Source organism: Adiantum capillus-veneris, chromosome 9, assembly GCF_014529385.1.
Source record: "Adiantum capillus-veneris isolate H3 chromosome 9, ASM1452938v2, whole genome shotgun sequence".
NCBI classification, from domain to species: Eukaryota; Viridiplantae; Streptophyta; class Polypodiopsida; order Polypodiales; family Pteridaceae; genus Adiantum; species Adiantum capillus-veneris.
The window spans coordinates 39,677,994-39,699,108 of NC_140939.1; the positions used below are offsets into that span (position 1 = coordinate 39,677,994).

General features: G+C 45.8%; 1 protein-coding gene across 5 annotated transcripts in view; it reads left to right on the top strand.

The window, feature by feature from the left end:
• The first annotated feature begins 2,617 nt into the window (after window positions 1-2,617).
• LOC147450378 (sucrose nonfermenting 4-like protein) overlaps window positions 2,618-21,115 on the top strand; it is an 87,926-nt gene continuing 69,428 nt past the window's right edge. For 2 of the 5 annotated variants that reach the window (XM_086519623.1, XM_086519625.1), the window contains exons 1-6: window positions 2,619-2,985; window positions 12,169-12,256; window positions 12,516-12,727; window positions 12,806-12,955; window positions 13,037-13,096; window positions 13,178-13,267. In XM_086519623.1, coding sequence (XP_086375749.1) covers window positions 12,692-12,727; window positions 12,806-12,955; window positions 13,037-13,096; window positions 13,178-13,267 — 336 coding nt within the window. In that variant the 5' untranslated portion in view covers window positions 2,619-2,985; window positions 12,169-12,256; window positions 12,516-12,691. Of the gene's footprint in view, window positions 2,986-12,168; window positions 12,257-12,515; window positions 12,728-12,805; window positions 12,956-13,036; window positions 13,097-13,177; window positions 13,268-21,115 lie in introns of all 5 variants that reach the window. The other 3 variants (XM_086519628.1, XM_086519627.1, XM_086519624.1) reach the window with 3 other exon arrangements.

A 21,115-nucleotide genomic window follows, 5' to 3' on the forward strand; every position in this document is an offset into this window, starting at 1 on the left:
AATTATCTTGGGTAATATCTTGCACATTCTTCTCCTAAGCCTTGGTCTTAGCAAAACACATGTTGAAATACTTAAATGGCACTACAGATTTTGGTTTGGTCTATCGATGACAATTGACATCGGACTCTATAAAATCTCTCTCTCTTTTGGGTTACACACATGTACATTGGGTGAGCTTGCATTTATATATGCGATCTACTAGCGGCACTTGATTGTTCATTAATGGTTGTTTTGTTTCTTGGACCAACAAGAAACAACATTGTGTTGCAATTTCTACCAGTGAGAATGATATATGTTGCCACATCACTTATAGCTCGTGAGTTGATCTGGATTTGACAAATGTTGGTTGATATTTATCATTCTCCTCTTTCTAGCACACCCTTGCCATGTGATAATCATAGTACTATTAGTCTTGCAAAAGACTACGTTCAACATAAAAAGTCATAGCATATTGTTGTCCATTATCATTATGTCCAATATGAAGTATGCAAAGACACTATCATGATTGAACATTGTCCGAGTGACCAGATGGTTGCAGATATTCTTACCAAAGTCCTTAACGAGTCACACTTCATTCTCTTGGGATTGGAGCTTGGAGTTTCTTTTGCTTCACTCTTTCTACATTAGAATCTCTATTGTTATGATAGCTTTGTACATATGACATTGTAATCCTATAGGTACCATACATTATGCACACTCCACACTTGCACACTCTGACCTCTCAACACAAACTAACAATAGAAAATTGGGCAAACCATATATAAAGTGGCAAGCACAAATAGTGAACTTGTGCACAATCCATTTTCTAAAGTCTGTTTGAATTTCTTCTCTAAAAAATACAAATAGGCTTCAAAAATGGCTTGTGTACTTGCCATTTCTATTTGTAGCTTTGTACCTGGCTTGTCATTTTGCACACAGCTTGTCATATGTACTTGTGAATTTCCATACAACTCTATTATTTTTCTATTGATGGTTAGGGCAAGCCGTGTGCATTCTTGTTAGCTTAAACAGCTAGAGAGCAAGCTGTTTCTGAAGTTCGTTTGCGATTTTAAGAGAAAAAATACAAATGGACTTCAAGAACGGCTTTCCATTTCCAACTTACCATTTGTGCTAGCCACTTTGCATACAGTTTTTCCAAACCATCAATAAGTAATTGGGTAAGCCATATGCAAAGCATCAAGCACAACTGGTAAGAGGGAAATCTCTATTCAAAGTCTGTTCACTTTTTCAAGAGAAAAAACATAAACGGACTTCAAAAACGGGTTGCACACTTGTCGTTTGTGCTTGCCACTTTGCATTTTGCTTACCCACTATTCTATTGATAGTTTGGGCAAGTCGTATACATTCTTGTTAGCATAAACAAAAAGAGAGCAAGCCTATTTTTGATTTTGATTTGTATATTTAAGAAAAAAAACACAAACAGACTTTAAGAATGGATTTCCATCTTGCCATTTGTGCTAACAACTTTACGTATGGTTTTTCCAACTTATCGATAAGTTACTAGGTTAGCCATATGCAAAGCATCAAGAAAAGTGCAAGCAATATGCCGCGAAGTCTTTTTACATTTTTAAGAGAAAAAATAAAAATATACCTTTTGAAATTGCTTGCACACTTTCCGTGTGTGCTTGCCACTTTGCATATTGCTTGCCCACTTGCCTATTGATAGTTTAATAACGTAACAAGACATAAAAGTGTCATTTTAGGGTTTGAGGAAAAAATTCAATACATGTTTATGTGTGAAGTTTCGAGAGTTCTTACATGAGCTTGATGCTAAGAACCCATTCTACATAGGAAAAATAAGTATCATACATATTTCTTGATTGTTAGGTCATGACAAGATTTCAAAGGCGATGTAGTGCTGCATTTCATTAAAAACAACATATTTTCACGATTAACCCCATGCTACACCACATAGAGAAATTTTCATGCAACCAATCTATTTTTCCCATTAACTTTCAATGGGTTCCTAATGTAAGGATAAGGTTGCTATACCCCCATATTTTTTAAATTGTGCATACACTTAAGTACAAAAAAGTTGCATTTTTTGTATTCTACATACCTATCATTGGTGTTTGCATGACTACATCCATATTTACTCGTTTATATCAGGCAGAGGGATGGGGTAGCCAACAGGCTCTCTATGCTGTAGTTGAGGGGACAATGGATAGAGAAAATTTTGGGTCGTTATAGTGCAAACAGGCTAAGGGGCCCTAGGGGCAAGGATGGGGTCAATGTGGCTCAGCACTATATTGTAGCGGATGTGGAAGGAAAAATTAGCCACAAATGCACTTGCTTCATCTCATCTCCTTGCTTCGGTGTCTCCTGTCCTCATGCAAGACAAAGAGAAGAACAAGAAGTGAAGAGAAGTGAGCATGCAAGAGAGAGAGAGAGAGAGAGAGAGAGAGAGAGAGAGAGAGAGAGAGAGAGAGAGAGAGAGAGAGAGAGAGAGAGACATCTTCCTAGATTCTCTTTTATTTTGTATTTTCAAAATGTGTGTGCATCAAATTCCAAAGGGCCCTCCTATTGTTGAAGGCCCCTCCAATTTGGAGGGCCTATGGGGAGGCCCCCTTAGGAGCATATGTGATATGTGACAAAAGTAGATATACTTAGTCTTGCTTCCCTTACTCAGGAATGCGAAAAGCCTTTGACACTGACGCTACTTACAAGCTGCTTTTTCTGTCTGCCCCCTGCGAGCTTCCTGATTACCTTCAGTAGCTCCACGAGAACTCTAAAATCTTGTATCTGTGCATATCTCATATCGCCCACGAGCGGATAGTGTCTTGAGAGCTCGGATTTTATGGAGCACACCGATAGAATGCATCATCTATGGTTTTCTGCTCCGATTTCGTCTCTAGATACTGAATTGGAGAAGTAGAGGAGCTTGATATTGGATCTTCAAGGGGAGCCACAGTACTGAAGCATCCATTCTTGTGTTTTATGGCCTCATGGTGGACATCATGCTTACTTCTGCAGCTTTCTCACCAGGTGCCAATCTGATGGGTGTTTGAGTTTCAATAGCCTATGTTTTCAATTCATGGACATACGTTCCCACTCACTGATGGGTTCACATGAATCAATCCTCACATAATGTCCTACAGGCCACAATAGCAAATGCCTTGATAATAACGTGGTGGCGTCAATGCACAGAATAAGATCTCATGACTGAATTTTTCGAGCTCTCTAGCTCGTGAGAAAGCTTGAAAAATAGCAGTGTAAATAGGTTCAACATCTAATGTTCAGACCCTTACTTAAAAATGAAGTTTTTTCAGATATTTACTTGTCAAATCTGGTGTACGGTCTTCATTACCATAAAAAAGTCTCAGGTTCTGGTCCGATTTCATCGTGAACTTACGGTTAAGACTTCTATAAAAAGCTTTTGATCCAGATCAAATGAGGAAACTTATTGGTTTTCTCCTGGTGTTGACTTGTAGTGTATTAAATCATCAATCCATTCATGGCCTATAAAAAGACAACATTACTGTTGATTGACTACTATAAAAGTGGATTTCAGACCTCCTAACTTGCAAACTGCAACAAGTCATCTACCCCCCCCCCCCCCCCCCCCCCCCCCCCCTCCCTCCCTCCCCCCCGCGGTCCTTTCCCTCCCCGGCGCCGAAGTGAGGAGGTAGACAGCGATGAGCATTATGTGTGCAGATGCAAAGTATTCACTCCCATTGAAGAGAGACATCCCACTCTTTTTGGGCAGAAATGCTCTATTTTCCAGCTCCTACAGTCAACAGAGCAGTGCATAGTAGAGCTGTTTCTACTAGATATTCAGTGCCAGTCGGAGACCTACTTACAAGCCCTGACAACATGGGGGGCAGGACAACAGTTGCAGATCCTTGACTTTCTTCAAAGGTCTACCCCTGGGCCCCCATGTGTACCAACATAGGGCGGAGTTACACTCTGGCAGGTAGAGAGCGTTTGAGCAAGCACGAGACATGGTCCTAGGACTTTATCATAGAGACAATACTGAGATCCGAGCACCACACTGTTGAGAGTTGGAAGAGACTGGGTCAGCTCTATTCAAATCTAGACATCTTTTGCAAAGAGCTCTTTACGCCCCCTCATTGATATATAACAATTTACACCTCTACTATGGAACAGGACGGAGTGTATGCTCCAATGGTCAATCTTTGCAAATTTAGCTTTAGTTTTGTTCATTTTACTTTAGGGATATTAGAGGATATTGTTAAGAGTTTTATCTTATGTCGAGTGGTGGCTCCAGTATCTCCCAGGAGTAGATTAGGGAGGGAAGGCTGTTTTGTGGTTGAGCTCGGCCGTATTTGAGGTAAACATACTGTCACTAGGAGGTGTATTTTTCCTGTTGTGTTCTTTAAATATGTACTATATATTATTATTTATTTTATTTTTGCTTGTTTCCCTAAAACCCTTGAAGAGGTGCAAGTGGACATTGCATGGCCAGTGTGAAATAGTTGCAGCCAAACGGGTTTCTCACATCGGGAATCTAGGTTGGTTAGTCGGGGACTGGTTGTGTAACGGGGAGAGGCACCACGTGCCAATGGAAAGAAACAGATTGAACAACATTAAGCACTTCAAATAATAATTGAATTGAAAGAGATGCACGACATACGAGATGGGGAATGGCGGAGCTCAACCCCAAGAGAGCATTGGCCCCAAACCTTGGCGTCCCCTTTCGGTATTTCTTTATATTGCTTCAACTCAGTACAATGCCGGTACTCGCGCTCTACACCTTCACCCGCAAGAGTGCCAAAGTATGAGCCCTCTGCACATATTTAAAGGCCCTTGGCCTATGAAACGCAGCTACATGAAAAGCATCAAACTCTAAAAGCATTTGGCCCAAAAGCTGGCGCTGAAAATCAGCGAGCACAAATTATCCGTATAGGTGCCATGTCAGCAAAGTCAACGTAAAACGCGGAATTCTGTACTGTCTGCCACGTTAGCAATCCAACACGAATTGCGGGGTGTCTGTACAGTTGCTATGTTAGGTGCAACGGAAGTGTTTATGGATTTAGCTATGATCTAGTACACTGCATACAAACACAAGGGACACTTTACTTCACTTGAAGGGACTGAAGTGAACTGAACTGAAAGAAAGAGAGAGACAAGAGAGAGAAAAGAGACGACATAGGAATGTCGGGTCCCAACCCTCGAGGGCCCCCTTGCTCTGCTGTCAGAGTAAGTACTTTCTTTATTCTTGCACAAATGCTCATACAATGACAGGATGATGATGCTAATGGGTACTGATGCTGTGGTACTTGACGACGCGACGACAATGATGACGATGACGATGGTGTCGAAGACGTGGTCAAGGCTGAAATCTGAAATCTGCAACCGCCAATGCATGCGAAGCTGAGATGCAAAAACGCTTGCTGATCTGGGCTGAATCTGCAAAGTGGTGGCTGCTTTGGGCTGAAGCCAAAAACGCTAGGCCGATCTGGGTGCTCATGGTTGATGCGGCGAGGATCTGCAACCAGGAAGGGTGCGGTACGGCAAGGTTCTGGGATGATTTGAAAACACAGGTTCTATGGGCTGAAAACATTGGTCCTCTGATGCTGAAAACACTGGGCCGATCTTGAGAGAAACGGAAGCCTGAGCTGCTGTCGATCGGGTGCCTGCCTCCTTGTGTCTATGCATTCATCTGCTCTCTACTGGCGCCCCATGTTTCCCTTTATAGTTTCTTTAGCCATTTGCCCTACCTACATTCCAACAAGGGTAAATGAAAAGTCACTTATTAATAAATGACCTATAAGAGGTGGGTCACACGGTAAAATGCCTGCATGATGAGATGTTGTCCTGTGCAAGAGAGGGTATGCAAGTGTGACCGGCTTGGACATGCTTGTCCTGCTAGAGGCTCACAAAGGTGCCAGGCTCAGTCCTAAGCTATTGGATCATGCTAGACTGTGGCAGAACATGTCCACGCAGCCACGTGAAGTGCGCACGTGACATCCCCCCCTGTTAAAGGCGAGGCACAAGTGCCGAACTTCTATTTGTACTTCTGATGCTGACTGATTCTGATGCATGTGGATGCATAACCAATGAAGCTTCAAACGGGTGGATACTGCGGATGTAGATAGGGCGCGATGTAAACACCTACCATACGAGTTCCTAGGTAGCCTTACTACTGTCGCAGAATACCAGCCTTCGTGCTGACTCTACCTTGCGAGAAAACATTGCGGGTGAAAACATTGCGGGTCGTGAATAGTCTTGTCGTGAAAACATTGCGGGTGAAGCTGAAAGGTAAGGGTGCTCAGAGGTATTTCCAAGGGTTTCTTGTCGACATAGGTGGATGTATGCTACATGCGAATGCGAATGCAGAAGAGGTTTAGGGATCTTGTCTCCAACTCCTTCCATATCTACATAAGAGGCAAGTAGATCTTGGTACTCAAGATCCGGGTTGTCGTGAATGCGATGTCGATCTTCCTTCAAAGACATGGTAATGATGATGGGATCTGTTAAGTCCATGGTCGGGACTCTAAGATTCTTTCAGGGAAAAAAAATTGGGAGAGGTTCTTTGGCTCTTGGGTTCTTGGTGGTTCTTGATGGTTCTTCCCTTGAGTTCACGAAGCCGAAGCACGCACAGAGCTCTGATACCAATGTCAGGTGCAGCGGAAGTGTTTACGGATTTGAAAGGGGGGATGTCACGTGCACATCTAACCCTATGTGTATGTGGACAAGCTGTTCCTACTGCTAGGGTTTAGGAAGCCTAGGAAGTGTTCTGGCACCTTTGTGAGCCTGTGTGCAAGCCGTGCATGTCCAGGTACTTAGAGTAGCTGCATACCCTCTGATTGCACACAACATGAGCATTAGCATGACATTCAGTACCCATCATGAGCATTTTCCAGAGCATAGAACCCTTTTTCCCAAAATACACATTTTTCACTTATTATTTAATAAGTGACTTTTGTTGGAAAAGTAAGTAGGGCAATTTTCTAAAGAACTATAAAAGAAACCATTGGGTACTCAGTAGAAGTAGAAGAAGCAGGGACACAAGGAGGCAGGCACCCAACAGTCAGGGAGCACCTAAGCAGGAGCCCTAGCGTTTTCTCAAGAAGAAGAAGATCAGTGTTTTGAGCCACCACCACCAGCGTTTTCAGTTTTCGGCCTTAGCCTCGCGAGAACCTGCATCCTCTGGATGCAGATTCTCGCCAGATTCCCCATCTAGTACCAGATCAGCCTAGCGTTTCCAGAATTCAGCAGATCAGTCCAGCGTTTTCAGAATTCAGCAGTTCAGCCAGCATTTTTGCATTTCAGCCAGTTCAGCCAGCATTTTTGCATTTCAGCCCTAGTCCGGTGAAGCAGTTGCAGATTCAGGCCACAGTACTGCCACAACAATAGATTCCCAATAGAGCATCTAGCATTTTCAGTTTTCAGCCTTGATGCCGTGGTCATCGACACCATCGCCGTCGTCGACATCGTCGTCGTTATCGCAATCCCTATCTTGACGACGACACATTCGTCGCCATCCCGAACTTGACAACAACACCGTCGTCGTCATCGTCATAGTCTCCATGGTCGTCGTCGACATCGTCATGATCGCGTTCATCTAGACCATTGTACCAGATTTGTGCAATCCATAGCATAGACCTCTCTCGCCATAGAGAGGGAGGCCCTTGGAGGGGGTTTTGAGAACCATCTGGTGTCGTATCTCTCTCTCTCTCTCTCCCTCTCTCATTCTCCGCACTTCCATTCACAGTAGCATTCACTTTGTTTGTGATCATTGCACTTGCACTCTCTCTCTAAGAAGAACGGAAGGCTCTCCCTTCCGTAAGTAAAAGGAACCCTTGAGCACAGTTCGAAGCACTCATCTTGAGCACTTTTAACATTCACTTCCACTGCACCTTCAATTGTGGCTTCTTGATTCTGTCCAAAACCTTTTGGACAGCTGGCAAAAAAATAAGCTGCTGCAATTCTGCGAGTTGAGCTCGCACTTGCTGAAGTTCGTCTTCAGCGGTTCTTCCGTTGTTGTCATGGTTCTTCCCGTTCCTCCTTGGAATCGTCCTCCTTTGCAGAGAAAGAGAGGAATCCGAGCTCTGATACCACTCACAAACGGGAGCGCACATGAATAATCAACAAGCTGAAAATAAATAAACTTTCAACTAAAAGAGTCGAGGGAGAAGATCGACACAGTATTTGGGACCAGAAGATGGTCTGGTCCCCCCCTCCCCAAAGAGAATCTTTATTAGGGAGAATCTTTTTACAAGCACAAGAACCGGAGTGACCCACCTCCGTTCTAGACCTTCTAACTCGATGGTCAATTGCCTTCTTGTGTGGGAATTTTAGACGAGCTCTCAGATCTGTTTCCGTCTGCTCCCAGAGGCCTTGTTGCTTCTTCTCCATGATGGAGTACCGGCAAACACACAAACACGAGACAACAATTCGTATTGCGAATTCATAATTGATACCTGTCGCTCCTTGCACGGAAAAACGACCTCCGTGCTCCGTAATCCCGCGATCACTTGCATCTCCTTTCAAACAGGATCTCTTCCAAACTAGCGTTGGCAAAATTTGTCTGCAGAAATGAAGGAGGTGGAGGCTACGGGCTGTTTTTGCAAGCACTGAGGGAGAGAGAGAAATCATACGTTGCTTCTTCTTTTCAGCCAGCGCTGATTTGATTGTTAGGCCTTCCTTTAATTTTAGAGGGGTATTAAGTGGGCGGCCGGTCACTCTAAAAAAACATGTGAACCTGGACAAAACTCCATAAAACTTAGTGAGCTGAAAATTGATGCTATGCACTCACATTCCAGGTGTCCCCGCGTGCAGTTCTCAGGCATAGATGCAATGCAAGCACAGATTCCTCGCGGGAAAGGATTTGTGCTTCGTAGAAAATACTTAAAAATATTCCGCTTTTTCAGAAAAAGCGGATCAAAACCCATCTTTATTCTTGTGCTTGCGTCTTTACCCTTGTTCCCTTTTCCAGTTCGGGTTTCCTACCAAACCAATGAAATATTCCCTTTTCGATGCTCTCGTCACCCCATCACGTGACGCATCAGGATTATTCGTTTCCTGGTAACGGTACAACCCCTTCGTGATGCTTAATGTCACCCATCATATGACACATCAGAGTTGTCCGTTCCTGATGGATTTTAATAATTCCCGTAGATATATAATTCCTAACCTTACGGTTCAAGTGCACACATTCAATATCCTAATTTCAATAAAAAGAAATTACTCAAAAAAATAAGAAAATAGTCCATTTAGCAACATCTACGTCAAATACCCATCAATATCCTAGCAGTACCACACATCTGCATCAAGTTCCTGTCAGCATTCTAGCATTTAGCCATTGTATCAACATTTGTGGCATGTGCAAGTAATAAAGCAAGTACTTGCTCTGGCAACAGAGCAAGGGGGCCTTTGAGGATGGTTGGGATCCGACATGCGGTGTCGTCTCTTTTCTCTCTCTCCTTCATTGTTTTCAGTTCAGTTTCTCTTTTACAACTTGTCCATATGCACATAGGGTTAGGTGTGCACACTGCATGTGACATCCCTTCTTTTCAAGGTGAGGTATCGATAGTGAGCTGCATGGCTTCCTTGTAGTCTACCAACAACTCTGGGTAATCTATGAAGAATTCTTTGTTGACCCTTGGGTTCTGCGATCCTTGGACTTCAAAATGTACTGCCGTTCTTCAAGACTTAATCATCTTCCTACTATTTCTTTAGCAGATTTTTCATGGGCCGGGGGTCAACACAAGGGTTGCTTGAGTTTTAGCCTTTCCTTTGTTATCACTGTTAGGTGAAGACATCTGTGTTTTAGGTGTAGTGGAAGCTTGAGAAGAAGAAGAGTTGCCGTTGTTCTTAATATCGATCTTACCATTCTGTTGGTTCGGAGGGTCTGCGGGGTACTTGTAGTTGCTTTGTTCCTCTCCTTGGGCTTACCTTTGTTGCGCTTTATTTCTTGCTCATAGCAATCTTGACGTTGTCATTGTAGTCAATAGGGCGTAAGACTTTCACGTCGTATTTGATATACTCGTCCATACCAAAAATGAAAGTCTCCTTGCAATCCTCGTTCGACTTATACAATTGAATGCCAATATGCAAAATACAAGTAGAGAAAGACACAACAGGAGTCGCATTATGCTTGAGATCTTGCCAATCCTCTTTCAATCGATCTAGGTATTGTGGTGGCATTAAGCGGCCCAGCTGTAAGATAGTGGAACATCATCTTCGACCTGCTCAAGGTGTTCGGCCATTTGTGCCTCGTGCCAGGATTGATACCAATTAATGGCATCACCGACAAATACATGGCAGCTGTCAAAACTTTACTGTTACTTCTTTTCTTGCTAGAAGCAAAGTAAGCATTAAATTGATGTAACCAAGAATAAATCACGAAGCATCCATCTTACCATCATACTTATCAAAAGCCAACTTCTCAGTGACTGAATTGTTGGAGTCATCATCTCTACCCGGTCTGCTTGATGATGACTCAACGACTGTCCTTGGTGGATCGTCCTTCGAGGAGAGAGACCTGCAGACCAACTCTTGCATACGCACGTCTCTGAGTGCCTCATGCTCTAGCTTCATAGCTACCCTCTTTTCTTCATTAGCTATCCTTTGAGCTTCGTGCTCCCTCTCTAGAGCCAATCTTTCCCTTTCAATTGCGGCCCGCTGAGCCTCCTGCTATAGCATCACCTCCACCATTGACTTCATCAAAACCTCCATAGAGTTTGTGCAATACATGGGGACCGAGGAGCAGCTGTAAACAACCCTCCTAGTTACGAACTTCTTCTCCAACTTCAGACACATCACGTTCAGGCGAAGTATCCATTCTGCTTTGGGTGATGACCATGCAATGAATACTAAGGTACTTGGGTACTTGGGAGAGAGAGAGAGAGAGAGAGAGAGAGAGAGAGAGAGAGAGAGAGAGAGATATTGTGAGAAGGTTGTGTGAGTGATAGAGAGAGAAAGAAGACTTAAGACTGGTTGGGGTCCCAAACCCCACCTCCAAGGGTCTCTCACCCTAGTACTAGAGTGGTATTTGCTTTATATTGTACAAATGCTGGTACAATGGATCTAGATGCTAAGATGCTGATGGACCTGATAATGAATGCTTGGACTCGACGATATGGAGAGGCTAAGGTCTGAAATCTGAAAACGCTACTGTGACTGACTCGGATCTGCGACTGCGACGAATAGGCTATGGCTGAAATCTGCCGCGGGCTGATCTGCTACCAAAACACTAAGGAGCTGATTCCTTGCTGGCTGAAAATGGAAGTGCTAGGCTGATCTGAGGCAAGAGCTGCAGATCTGCAGAGCGCTGGTATATTTATTGCCTGAGGGCGATGAAAATGGTGATGGCTAATGCTCGGCAAAAACGCCAGGCTGATGGAAAACGCTGGTGGAAGATGCTATTGCCCATGAGGTGCTGGGTACTGAGTTGGTTGTTGAAGTGGAGAGCCTTGATACTGAAATGAGGGTGGGTCATGCAGGAGAAGTGCCAGCTTTAGCCTAGGCCAGATAGCTAATGAACCCTCCCTAGTGCCTACACCTAGCAGACACTGGAAGATGCTCATGTGCAATCAGAAGGTATGCAACTAACTAAAGTGCCTGGTCATGCACGCCCTACGAACAGGCTCACAAAGGTGCCAGGGCCCAGAACACTTCCTAGGTTGTCCTAAACCCTAGAAGTAGTGCACATAGGGTTAGATGTGCACGTGACATCGACACAAACTAGTTTGACTTTAAGATAATTTTTTAAATATACTATCTTACTAAATTGCTAAGTGCATAGTGGGACTCGGAGTAAAAAACATACCTTTTTCTAACACATCTCGATAAGAAATCCAAATATGTTTCTTACTTCATACTTTTTCCCAAAATTTACAAGAAGCTCGTTCTTCGTTCTTCCTTTAGCTCATACCTTGAGTTTTGTGACCTCTTAAGGGCAGAAATGTAGCCAGTTTTTCAGGAGGCTTGTAGCTTTTAACATGCTTATATGATCTTTCAAAATCACATTATATGGAAAAAGAAAGTTGAATTGTACTATTTTTCGATGTGTTTTTATGCCACTAATCCATCATGGGTACAGAATGAATGATGTCACTTTTTTTTTTTCTCTATGTGCTGTGAATGAAGTGGCAAGACAAACTGTTGTGTTATCACATGTAGTACTTACAAGTAGGACATTTTGGATGATTTCTTGGTAGATCTAGCTAGAAACTCACACACGATATTGTGATATTACAGGTGGCAGCAAGTGAGACTGATGGCACCCATTGAAGGACTCTTATTTCATTTTCAAATCTTTTGCATTGCAACTTCAGGTTATTTTCAGGTGCTCAAGAAGAACACTTGATGGATGGGCACACATGTTTCAATTTGACTGTGAATGAAGCATTTAAATGCATTCAACTTTTTAATGTTTGGAGGAATATGATCTGTACAGATTACGGGGGGTTAGATTCCCCTGCTTGGACAGTGGGCTAAGTTAATAGTTTAGAAGAATACAAAGCATCAGCAAGGAAATAGTTGACTAGTTAAAGAAAGATAATGAAAGTTGATATCAGTTACTGATTGATTCTTTGCACAAGCAGTTCAAACATGTGGCTCTTAACGAGTGGAATTACAGTGAAGGGAATGTCATATTACCAGACTCAAGTGGTCACTGCATTAGCTGTTTGTTAGTGAGGGACTTGAAAGGTGGATCTTTAACAGCAACAAGTGGATCTTTAACATCAAAGAGGGGGCAGGAACAACTCTTAAAAGAAGCATGGATGTGGAAGAGCATGATATGCTTGTAGAACGGGTATCTCTTTTGTCTATGGGCATGTATTGCAGGGCTGTATTGTAGTTATTGTTTAAAACTGGTGATCAAAACATGTAGGTCACTACAACTTGGTTCTTTCAGCATCATGAATTACCACTGGAAGGCATCCAGAATATATCAGTAGCAGATGTTGATACATCACGGCATCACATTGATGATTTTTTGACGAGCCATACTGTGTACGAAATACTGCCCAACTCTGGAAAGGTAGCTTTGTGCATTTTAGTATCGTAACACTCAAGGTGGTGCTTCCAGCGAGGGCAGGTTCACATCGTTTAATTGTTGCAGGTTGTGGTGCTCGATCTTTCTATGCCAATCAAGCGGGCATTTCATCTGCTACATGAGCAGGTTATATGCTTTTATCATACAAATGGGTTGTTTTTGGTCAAGTATATTCTCTGGCCTCTAACACAAAATGCATTAGTGCAGGGGATCCCTTTGGCTCCCTTATGGGATTCCAACAGACAACAGTTTGTAGGGATGTTGACACCATCAGATTTCATATCAATCATAATGCAGGTAAATGAGTTTCTTGCTTTCCTTGAATTATCCAGATAGTCTAGGTGTGAAATTATTTATGAACAACCCCTTAGCTTCAACTATATATTGAAACGGAGTGGTTGATCCCCACCATAGGTAGCGTCATAGAGCTGAGTGGGCTTCTTGAAATTTGAATATGCGGTTCAAGGTAAGGTCATCCAACGAGGTACCAAAATCCCCATCCATCATGGTCCAAGTCCTAAAAATTGCAATCGAATAGTTTAAATAGGTTTCCCTAAGGTCTAACAACACTCTCCTATGGTCAAAATGTTAAAAAACAACCATTTAGGCACTCAAATTTGCGGATATAGCTTATAGACACATAGTCGCGAACCACAACAAAACTAGGAATAATTATACTTAATTGAAAGAGCAAGAGACAAAGAACACATTGCACTTCACGAAAGTGGATTTTGATTACCAGATCATGAGAAAGATTGATTACAAGTTGCTATTTGAGTAGCCGCTCACAGTCATACGTACAAAATCTCTTCAAAATCTTGAGATAATGTTACAATGTTTGTTCAAACTAAGGGTTTTTTTGAGCTTTATACCTAGGGCATTTCATTTGGCCAATGGCCGGCTTACAAGGCTTTGAGCTCATGACAAAAGAAAACAACTCAGAGTGTACAATATTTGACTCAAAAATCATAAAGACTCTTCTGCAATGCTTCTCGTAAAATAAAATGAACTACTTCAAAATTTGTGACTTGGGTAAGGTGTGGTTGTCTAGGAGGGTTCCCATCAACTGCATCAACCAAGCACTCCCCCTTCTCACCGCTACACGTCCTCGTGCAAGTCTTTGTTGTTGTTGCCTCCCGTTGCTCTTTCGTAGTGAAACTGCCTTTTCTCCAATTTCTTGGCGATTTGGTTGAACCTTGCAGCTCTAGAAATTGCATTGGCCTTGACTGATAGATCTTTGAATGGGTTATTTAGCAGTGTACTTTGGTAGGCTATGTGTTAGGCCTGCTAATCCTTGGTGAAAGGGTTGAAGATGATTGAATCCATCTCAAAGAACCCTGTCATGAAGGCCTACTCAAATGTTTGCATGCAATGAGAGGGGAGGAACATCGGCCTAGCATAGATCCCCATGAGTATGTTCCTTGAGGGGGACTTTGGTTTCTAGGTTCTAGTTGATGCCCTCAGTGCCTTCAAGGAACACCTACAAGGGGTGTTCCATCGTGTTGATATCTTCAAATGCTTGGATGCAAGAGATGATCACCTTTGCAATCTTTATCAACATTTAGCATGTAGGATCTGGTACATCTCTCATGCGAGCGACTACTCCCTTCATTGTGCGGATTATATATGCTTTAGTGGAGATTATATATGAAATTCAAGAAACGCGGACGAATGTGATGTTGCACCTGTACGGACAAGACGCGAAACGTGGAAGTTGGATTTTGGGCTATCTTTTTGGTTTCTGAATCTTTTAGCAATAGAGCATTTTCATGTTGTATGCTTTTAGGCCAAGGGCCATCAAATACGTCTCTGGGAAACTCACTCTTGCATTCCAGTGTGTGGAAGCAGAGGACAAGTGCCCCGGCTATTGTACCTTTGTGAAGAAATAAAGAAAGAAACATTGAAAGGGGCGCCAGACTTTGGGGCCAGTACATTTGGAAAAGAAACTCTGCTGCTTCATGTCGACTTTCCTCTTCTCTCTCTCTATTTTCAAGTTCTATTGTAGCAGTCTCTCACGTGTTTCTATTGATTTTCTTGCTTGGAGTGTCCCAACCGTTTACAGTGATATTAGAGCCCAGACGATTCTTCTCCTACGAAATCTTCTGCAGCACGCACAGGTTCTAGCAATGAATCTGCTAGCGAGGACAATGTTCCACCAACAACCGGACTCTGAGAAGATGAAGAGCACTCCAATCGCAGCGAGGGAACGGAGAGAACCAATGGGGATTCCAATGGAGAAAGCCTCCTTTCGAGGAATCGAGAGAAGATTAGGGAAAGTTTTTGGCGAGAGATCTCGACAAAACGGAGTACTTACATCAACTGCAGCTTGACACATGTGCCAAATGAATGATCAAGTATTCCGAGGACCCGAAATATGTGAAGTATCTGAAGAATCACCCGCTTGACGAGGTTCTTTCTTGATGGCAAGATGCCGTCTACTCGCCTCTCAAATTGGCCATGAAGACTAACGCAAAGCCGGGTGTAGAAAAGCAAAAATTGTACTCGCAAGAAGAGTTTGACGATGCTCTTGAAGTTAAAGTCAATAAGTTAATGAAAACCAAAAAGCACCCTCAAAAGAAAGGCAAATTAAAGGATTACCCAAGTTGCTAAATGGACTATTTTCTTATTTTTCTAAGTAATTTCTATTTAATGAATTTAGGATATTTAAATGTGTACACTTGAGCTATTACAGTTAGGAATTGTAGATCTATTGGAACTGATAAAAGCCATGAGGAACGGACAACTCTAATCTGTCGTATGATGGGTGACTTCGAAGGAGTTGTTCCGTAAGTTCGGTGGAAGAGACGGTGGAATGGGTGAGTGACGGGAGCATTGGATAGGGAATATTCCATTAGTTTGGGAGGAAATCTGAAGTGGATAAAGGATTATGCATAAAGACACAGGCACAAGAATAAAGATGGGTTCTTCTGCTTTTGATAAAAAATATAATAATTTAAAGTGCTTTCCGAGAAACCAAATGCTTTCCCGTGAGGAAATCTATGTGTGCATTGCATTTCTGCATCGAGGTTGCATCCAGGGACGCCTGGGTAGTTGCTGTGTAGCAAAAAGTTTTCAGCTCACTGAGCTTTTCTAACAGGTTTACATTTTCTAATTAAGTGACCGACCGCCCGCTTAATAAGTGGGCAGCCACTTAATAAAAATAAAGCAAACTAAGAAGTGCTCCCAAATCTGCCAAAATCAGCCAAGGGCAGCGTGATCTCTCTCTCTCTCTCTCTCTCTCTCTCTCTCTCTGTGTGTGTGGCAATTCCAACGCTCCATGGGCTTTGCTATTGTCGTGGGAAGCTCTCTCTCTTCCGAGAATAGCCAGCACGACCTAAAGGATATTCTGCCTTTGGGAAGTCGAAAGTGATCATGAGAAGTCGGAGTACGTAGGTTGCTTTTCCGTACTAGGAGTGACATGTGAAGCTTATGGATACGCTCTATGAGTTGTTGCTTTTGTGTTTGTGCTTGTTGCATGTACTTTATCCTGGCAAAGGAACGAGGAGGTTCGGCCTACGCTTAGGGATTTTGGAAACGGAATCTGGAACGGTCTCTGGAGTTTTATGCTTCGAGTACAAACAGGAAAAGAACTGTCACAAATCGGTGACGTGGCATGACCGGATACACCCCTAGAATGTGCAGCAGGACAGCCTCGTGAAACGCGGAACAATTGTTGACGTGGCACCTCCCGAAAATTGCGGAAATCTGCTGACGTGGCAAAGGAGAAACCCACCGCTGTGTCCAAGGCCTCACTGCCTCTAGCTGCAAGAAAGAGGACGTGGACTCGAAAGCTGGCCTCCTCCAAGTCGGGAGAGGAATCACCCAGAAACCGAGTGAAGTCGTAGTTGAAGAAATTCCAACGTCTGCGAATGTCGAAGCTGGTCAGACCTCTGGGGACCGTTGCATAGGGAGAAGTGAGCACCAAAAAAGGCGGCCTCAAGTGGGCTGTCCCTCTCGAGCCACACGGCTCCTAGCGAGAGCAGTACCAAGAGAACGCCTCGCGGTAGAAGCGTGTCCAGTACCCTGCGTCTGAGGAGGAGCGACGGAAGGGTCGGGAGACGAGGCTGTGGGCCCCATTGGGGATAGAGGAGGGGCAGGGGGCGAAGGTGGAGGTTTGGGGTGGGGGGGGGGGGGGGGGGGGGGGGGGGGAGGTAGGGGAGGCGGGGCAGCAGCGGACGAGGCCTCCTCAGACAGGCCCTGCTGAAGGGGGTCAAAACGATTACCAGTCGAAACCCAGTGCTGCTGAGCTGCAAAAGGTCGGCCACCAGGAGGAGCCAGCACGACCTAAAGGATATTCTGCCTTCGGGAAGTCGCAAGTGATCATGAGAAGTCGGAGTACGTAGGTTGCTTTTCCGTACTAGGAGTGACATGTGAAGCTTATGGATACGCTCTATGAGTTGTTGCTTTTGTGTTTGTGCTTGTTGCATGTACTTTATCCTGGCAAAGGAACGAGGAGGTTCGGCCTACGCTTAGGGATTTTGGAAACAGAATCTGGAACGGTCTCTAGAGTTTTATGCTTCGAGTACAAACAGGAAAAGAACTGTCACAAATCGGTGACGTGGCATGACCGGATACACCCCTAGAATGTGCAGCAGGACAGCCTCGTGAAATGCGGAACAATTGTTGACGTGGCACCTCCCGAAAATTGCGGAAATCTGCTGACGTGGCAAAGGAGAAACCCACCGCTGTGTCCAAGGCCTCACTGCCTCTAGCTGCAAGAAAGAGGACGTGGACTCGAAAGCTGGCCTCCTCCAAGTCGGGAGAGGAATCACCCAGAAACCGAGTGAAGTCGTAGTTGAAGAAATTCCAACGTCTGCGAATGTCGAAGCTGGTCAGACCTCTGGGGACCGTTGCATAGGGAGAAGTGAGCACCAAAAAAGGCGGCCTCAAGTGGGCTGTCCCTCTCGAGCCACACGGCTCCTAGCGAGAGCAGTACCAAGAGAACGCCTCGCGGTAGAAGCGTGTCCAGTACCCTGCGTCTGAGGAGGAGCGACGGAAGGGTCGGGAGACGAGGCTGTGGGCCCCATTGGGGATAGAGGAGGGGCAGGGGGCGAAGGTGGAGGTTTGGGGGGGGGGGGGGGGGGGGGAGGTAGGGGAGGCGGGGCAGCAGCGGACGAGGCCTCCTCAGACAGGCCCTGCTGAAGGGGGTCAAAACGATTACCAATCGAAACCCAGTGCTGCTGAGCTGCAAAAGGTCGGCCACCAGCAGGAGCCAGCACGACCTAAAGGATATTCTGCCTTCGGGAAGTCGCAAGTGATCATGAGAAGTCGGAGTACGTAGGTTGCTTTTCCGTACTAGGAGTGACATGTGAAGCTTATGGATACGCTCTATGAGTTGTTGCTTTTGTGTTTGTGCTTGTTGCATGTACTTTATCCTGGCAAAGGAACGAGGAGGTTCGGCCTACGCTTAGGGATTTTGGAAACGGAATCTGGAACGGTCTCTGGAATTTTATGCTTCGAGTACAAACAGGAAAAGAACTGTCACAAATCGGTGACGTGGCATGACCGAATACACCCCTAGAATGTGCAGCAGGACAGCCTCGTGAAACGCGGAACAATTGTTGACGTGGCACCTCCCGAAAATTGCGGAAATCTGCTGACGTGGCAAAGGAGAAACCCACCGCTGTGTCCAAGGCCTCACTGCCTCTAGCTGCAAGAAAGAGGACGTGGACTCGAAAGCTGGCCTCCTCCAAGTCGGGAGAGGAATCACCCAGAAACCGAGTGAAGTCGTAGTTGAAGAAATTCCAACGTCTGCGAATGTCGAAGCTGGTCAGACCTCTGGGGACCGTTGCATAGGGAGAAGTGAGCACCAAAAAAGGCGGCCTCAAGTGGGTTGTCCCTCTCGAGCCACACGGCTCCTAGCGAGAGCAGTACCAAGAGAACGCCTCGCGGTAGAAGCGTGTCCAGTACCCTGCGTCTGAGGAGGAGCGACGGAAGGGTCGGGAGACGAGGCTGTGGGCCCCATTGGGGATAGAGGAGGGGCAGGGGGCGAAGGTGGAGGTTTGGGGTGGGGGGGGGGGGGGGGGGGGGAGGTAGGGGAGGCGGGGCAGCAGCGGACGAGGCCTCCTCAGACAGGCCCTGTTGAAGGGGGTCAAAACGATTACCAGTCGAAACCCAGTGCTGCTGAGCTGCAAAAGGTCGGCCACCAGGAGGAGCCAGCACGACCTAAAGGATATTCTGCCTTCGGAAAGTCGCAAGTGATCATGAGAAGTCGGAGTACGTAGGTTGCTTTTCCGTACTAGGAGTGACATGTGAAGCTTATGGATACGCTCTATGAGTTGTTGCTTTTGTGTTTGTGCTTGTTGCATGTACTTTATCCTGGCAAAGGAACGAGGAGGTTCGGCCTACGCTTAGGGATTTTGGAAACGGAATCTGGAACGGTCTCTGGAGTTTTATGCTTCGAGTACAAACAGGAAAAGAACTGTCACAAATCGGTGACGTGGCATGACCGGATACACCCCTAGAATGTGCAGCAGGACAGCCTCGTGAAATGCGGAACAATTGTTGACGTGGCACCTCCCGAAAATTGCGGAAATCTGCTGACGTGGCAAAGGAGAAACCCACCGCTGTGTCCAAGGCCTCACTGCCTCTAGCTGCAAGAAAGAGGACGTGGACTCGAAAGCTGGCCTCCTCCAAGTCGGGAGAGGAATCACCCAGAAACCGAGTGAAGTCGTAGTTGAAGAAATTCCAACGTCTGCGAATGTCGAAGCTGGTCAGACCTCTGGGGACCGCTGCATAGGGAGAAGTGAGCACCAAAAACGGCGGCCTCAAGTGGGCTGTCCCTCTCGAGACACACGGCTCCTAGCGAGAGCAATACCAAGAGAACGCCTCGCGGTAGAAGCGTGTCCAGTACCCTGCGTCTGAGGAGGAGCGACGGAAGGGTCGGGAGACGAGGCTGTGGGCCCCATTGGGGATAGAGGAGGGGCAGGGGGCGAAGGTGGAGGTTTGGGGTGGGGGGGGGGGGGGGGAGGTAGGGGAGGCGGGGCAGCAGCGGACGAGGCCTCCTCAGACAGGCCCTGCTGAAGGGGGTCAAAACGATTACCAGTCGAAACCCAGTGCTGCTGAGCTGCAAAAGGTCGGCCACCAGGAGGAGCCAGCACGACCTAAAGGATATTCTGCCTTCGGGAAGTCGCAAGTGATCATGAGAAGTCTGAGTACGTAGGTTGCTTTTCCGTACTAGGAGTGACATGTGAAGCTTATGGATACGCTCTATGAGTTGTTGCTTTTGTGTTTGTGCTTGTTGCATGTACTTTATCCTGGCAAAGGAACGAGGAGGTTCGGCCTACGCTTAGGGATTTTGGAAACGGAATCTGGAACGGTCTCTGGAGTTTTATGCTTCGAGTACAAACAGGAAAAGAACTGTCACAAATCGGTGACGTGGCATGACCGAATACACCCCTAGAATGTGCAGCAGGACAGCCTCGTGAAACGCGGAACAATTGTTGACGTGGCACCTCCCGAAAATTGCGGAAATCTGCTGACGTGGCAAAGGAGAAACCCACCGCTGTGTCCAAGGCCTCACTGCCTCTAGCTGCAAGAAAGAGGACGTGGACTCGAAAGCTGGCCTCCTCCAAGTCGGGAGAGGAATCACCCAGAAACCGAGTGAAGTCGTAGTTGAAGAAATTCCAACGTCTGCGAATGTCGAAGCTGGTCAGACCTCTGGGGACCGTTGCATAGGGAGAAGTGAGCACCAAAAAAGGCGGCCTCAAGTGGGTTGTCCCTCTCGAGCCACACGGCTCCTAGCGAGAGCAGTACCAAGAGAACGCCTCGCGGTAGAAGCGTGTCCAGTACCCTGCGTCTGAGGAGGAGCGACGGAAGGGTCGGGAGACGAGGCTGTGGGCCCCATTGGGGATAGAGGAGGGGCAGGGGGCGAAGGTGGAGGTTTGGGGTGGGGGGGGGGGGGGGGGGGGGGAGGTAGGGGAGGCGGGGCAGCAGCGGACGAGGCCTCCTCAGACAGGCCCTGCTGAAGGGGGTCAAAACGATTACCAGTCGAAACCCAGTGCTGCTGAGCTGCAAAAGGTCGGCCACCAGGAGGAGCAGTGGGGTGAGCTCTCCCCTGACGGCAGCGGCTGGGCACCTGCTGCCAACCATCAGCTAGCTGGTCACTGGTCTCTGTCGAAGTACAAGCCTATGCATCCTGTGTAC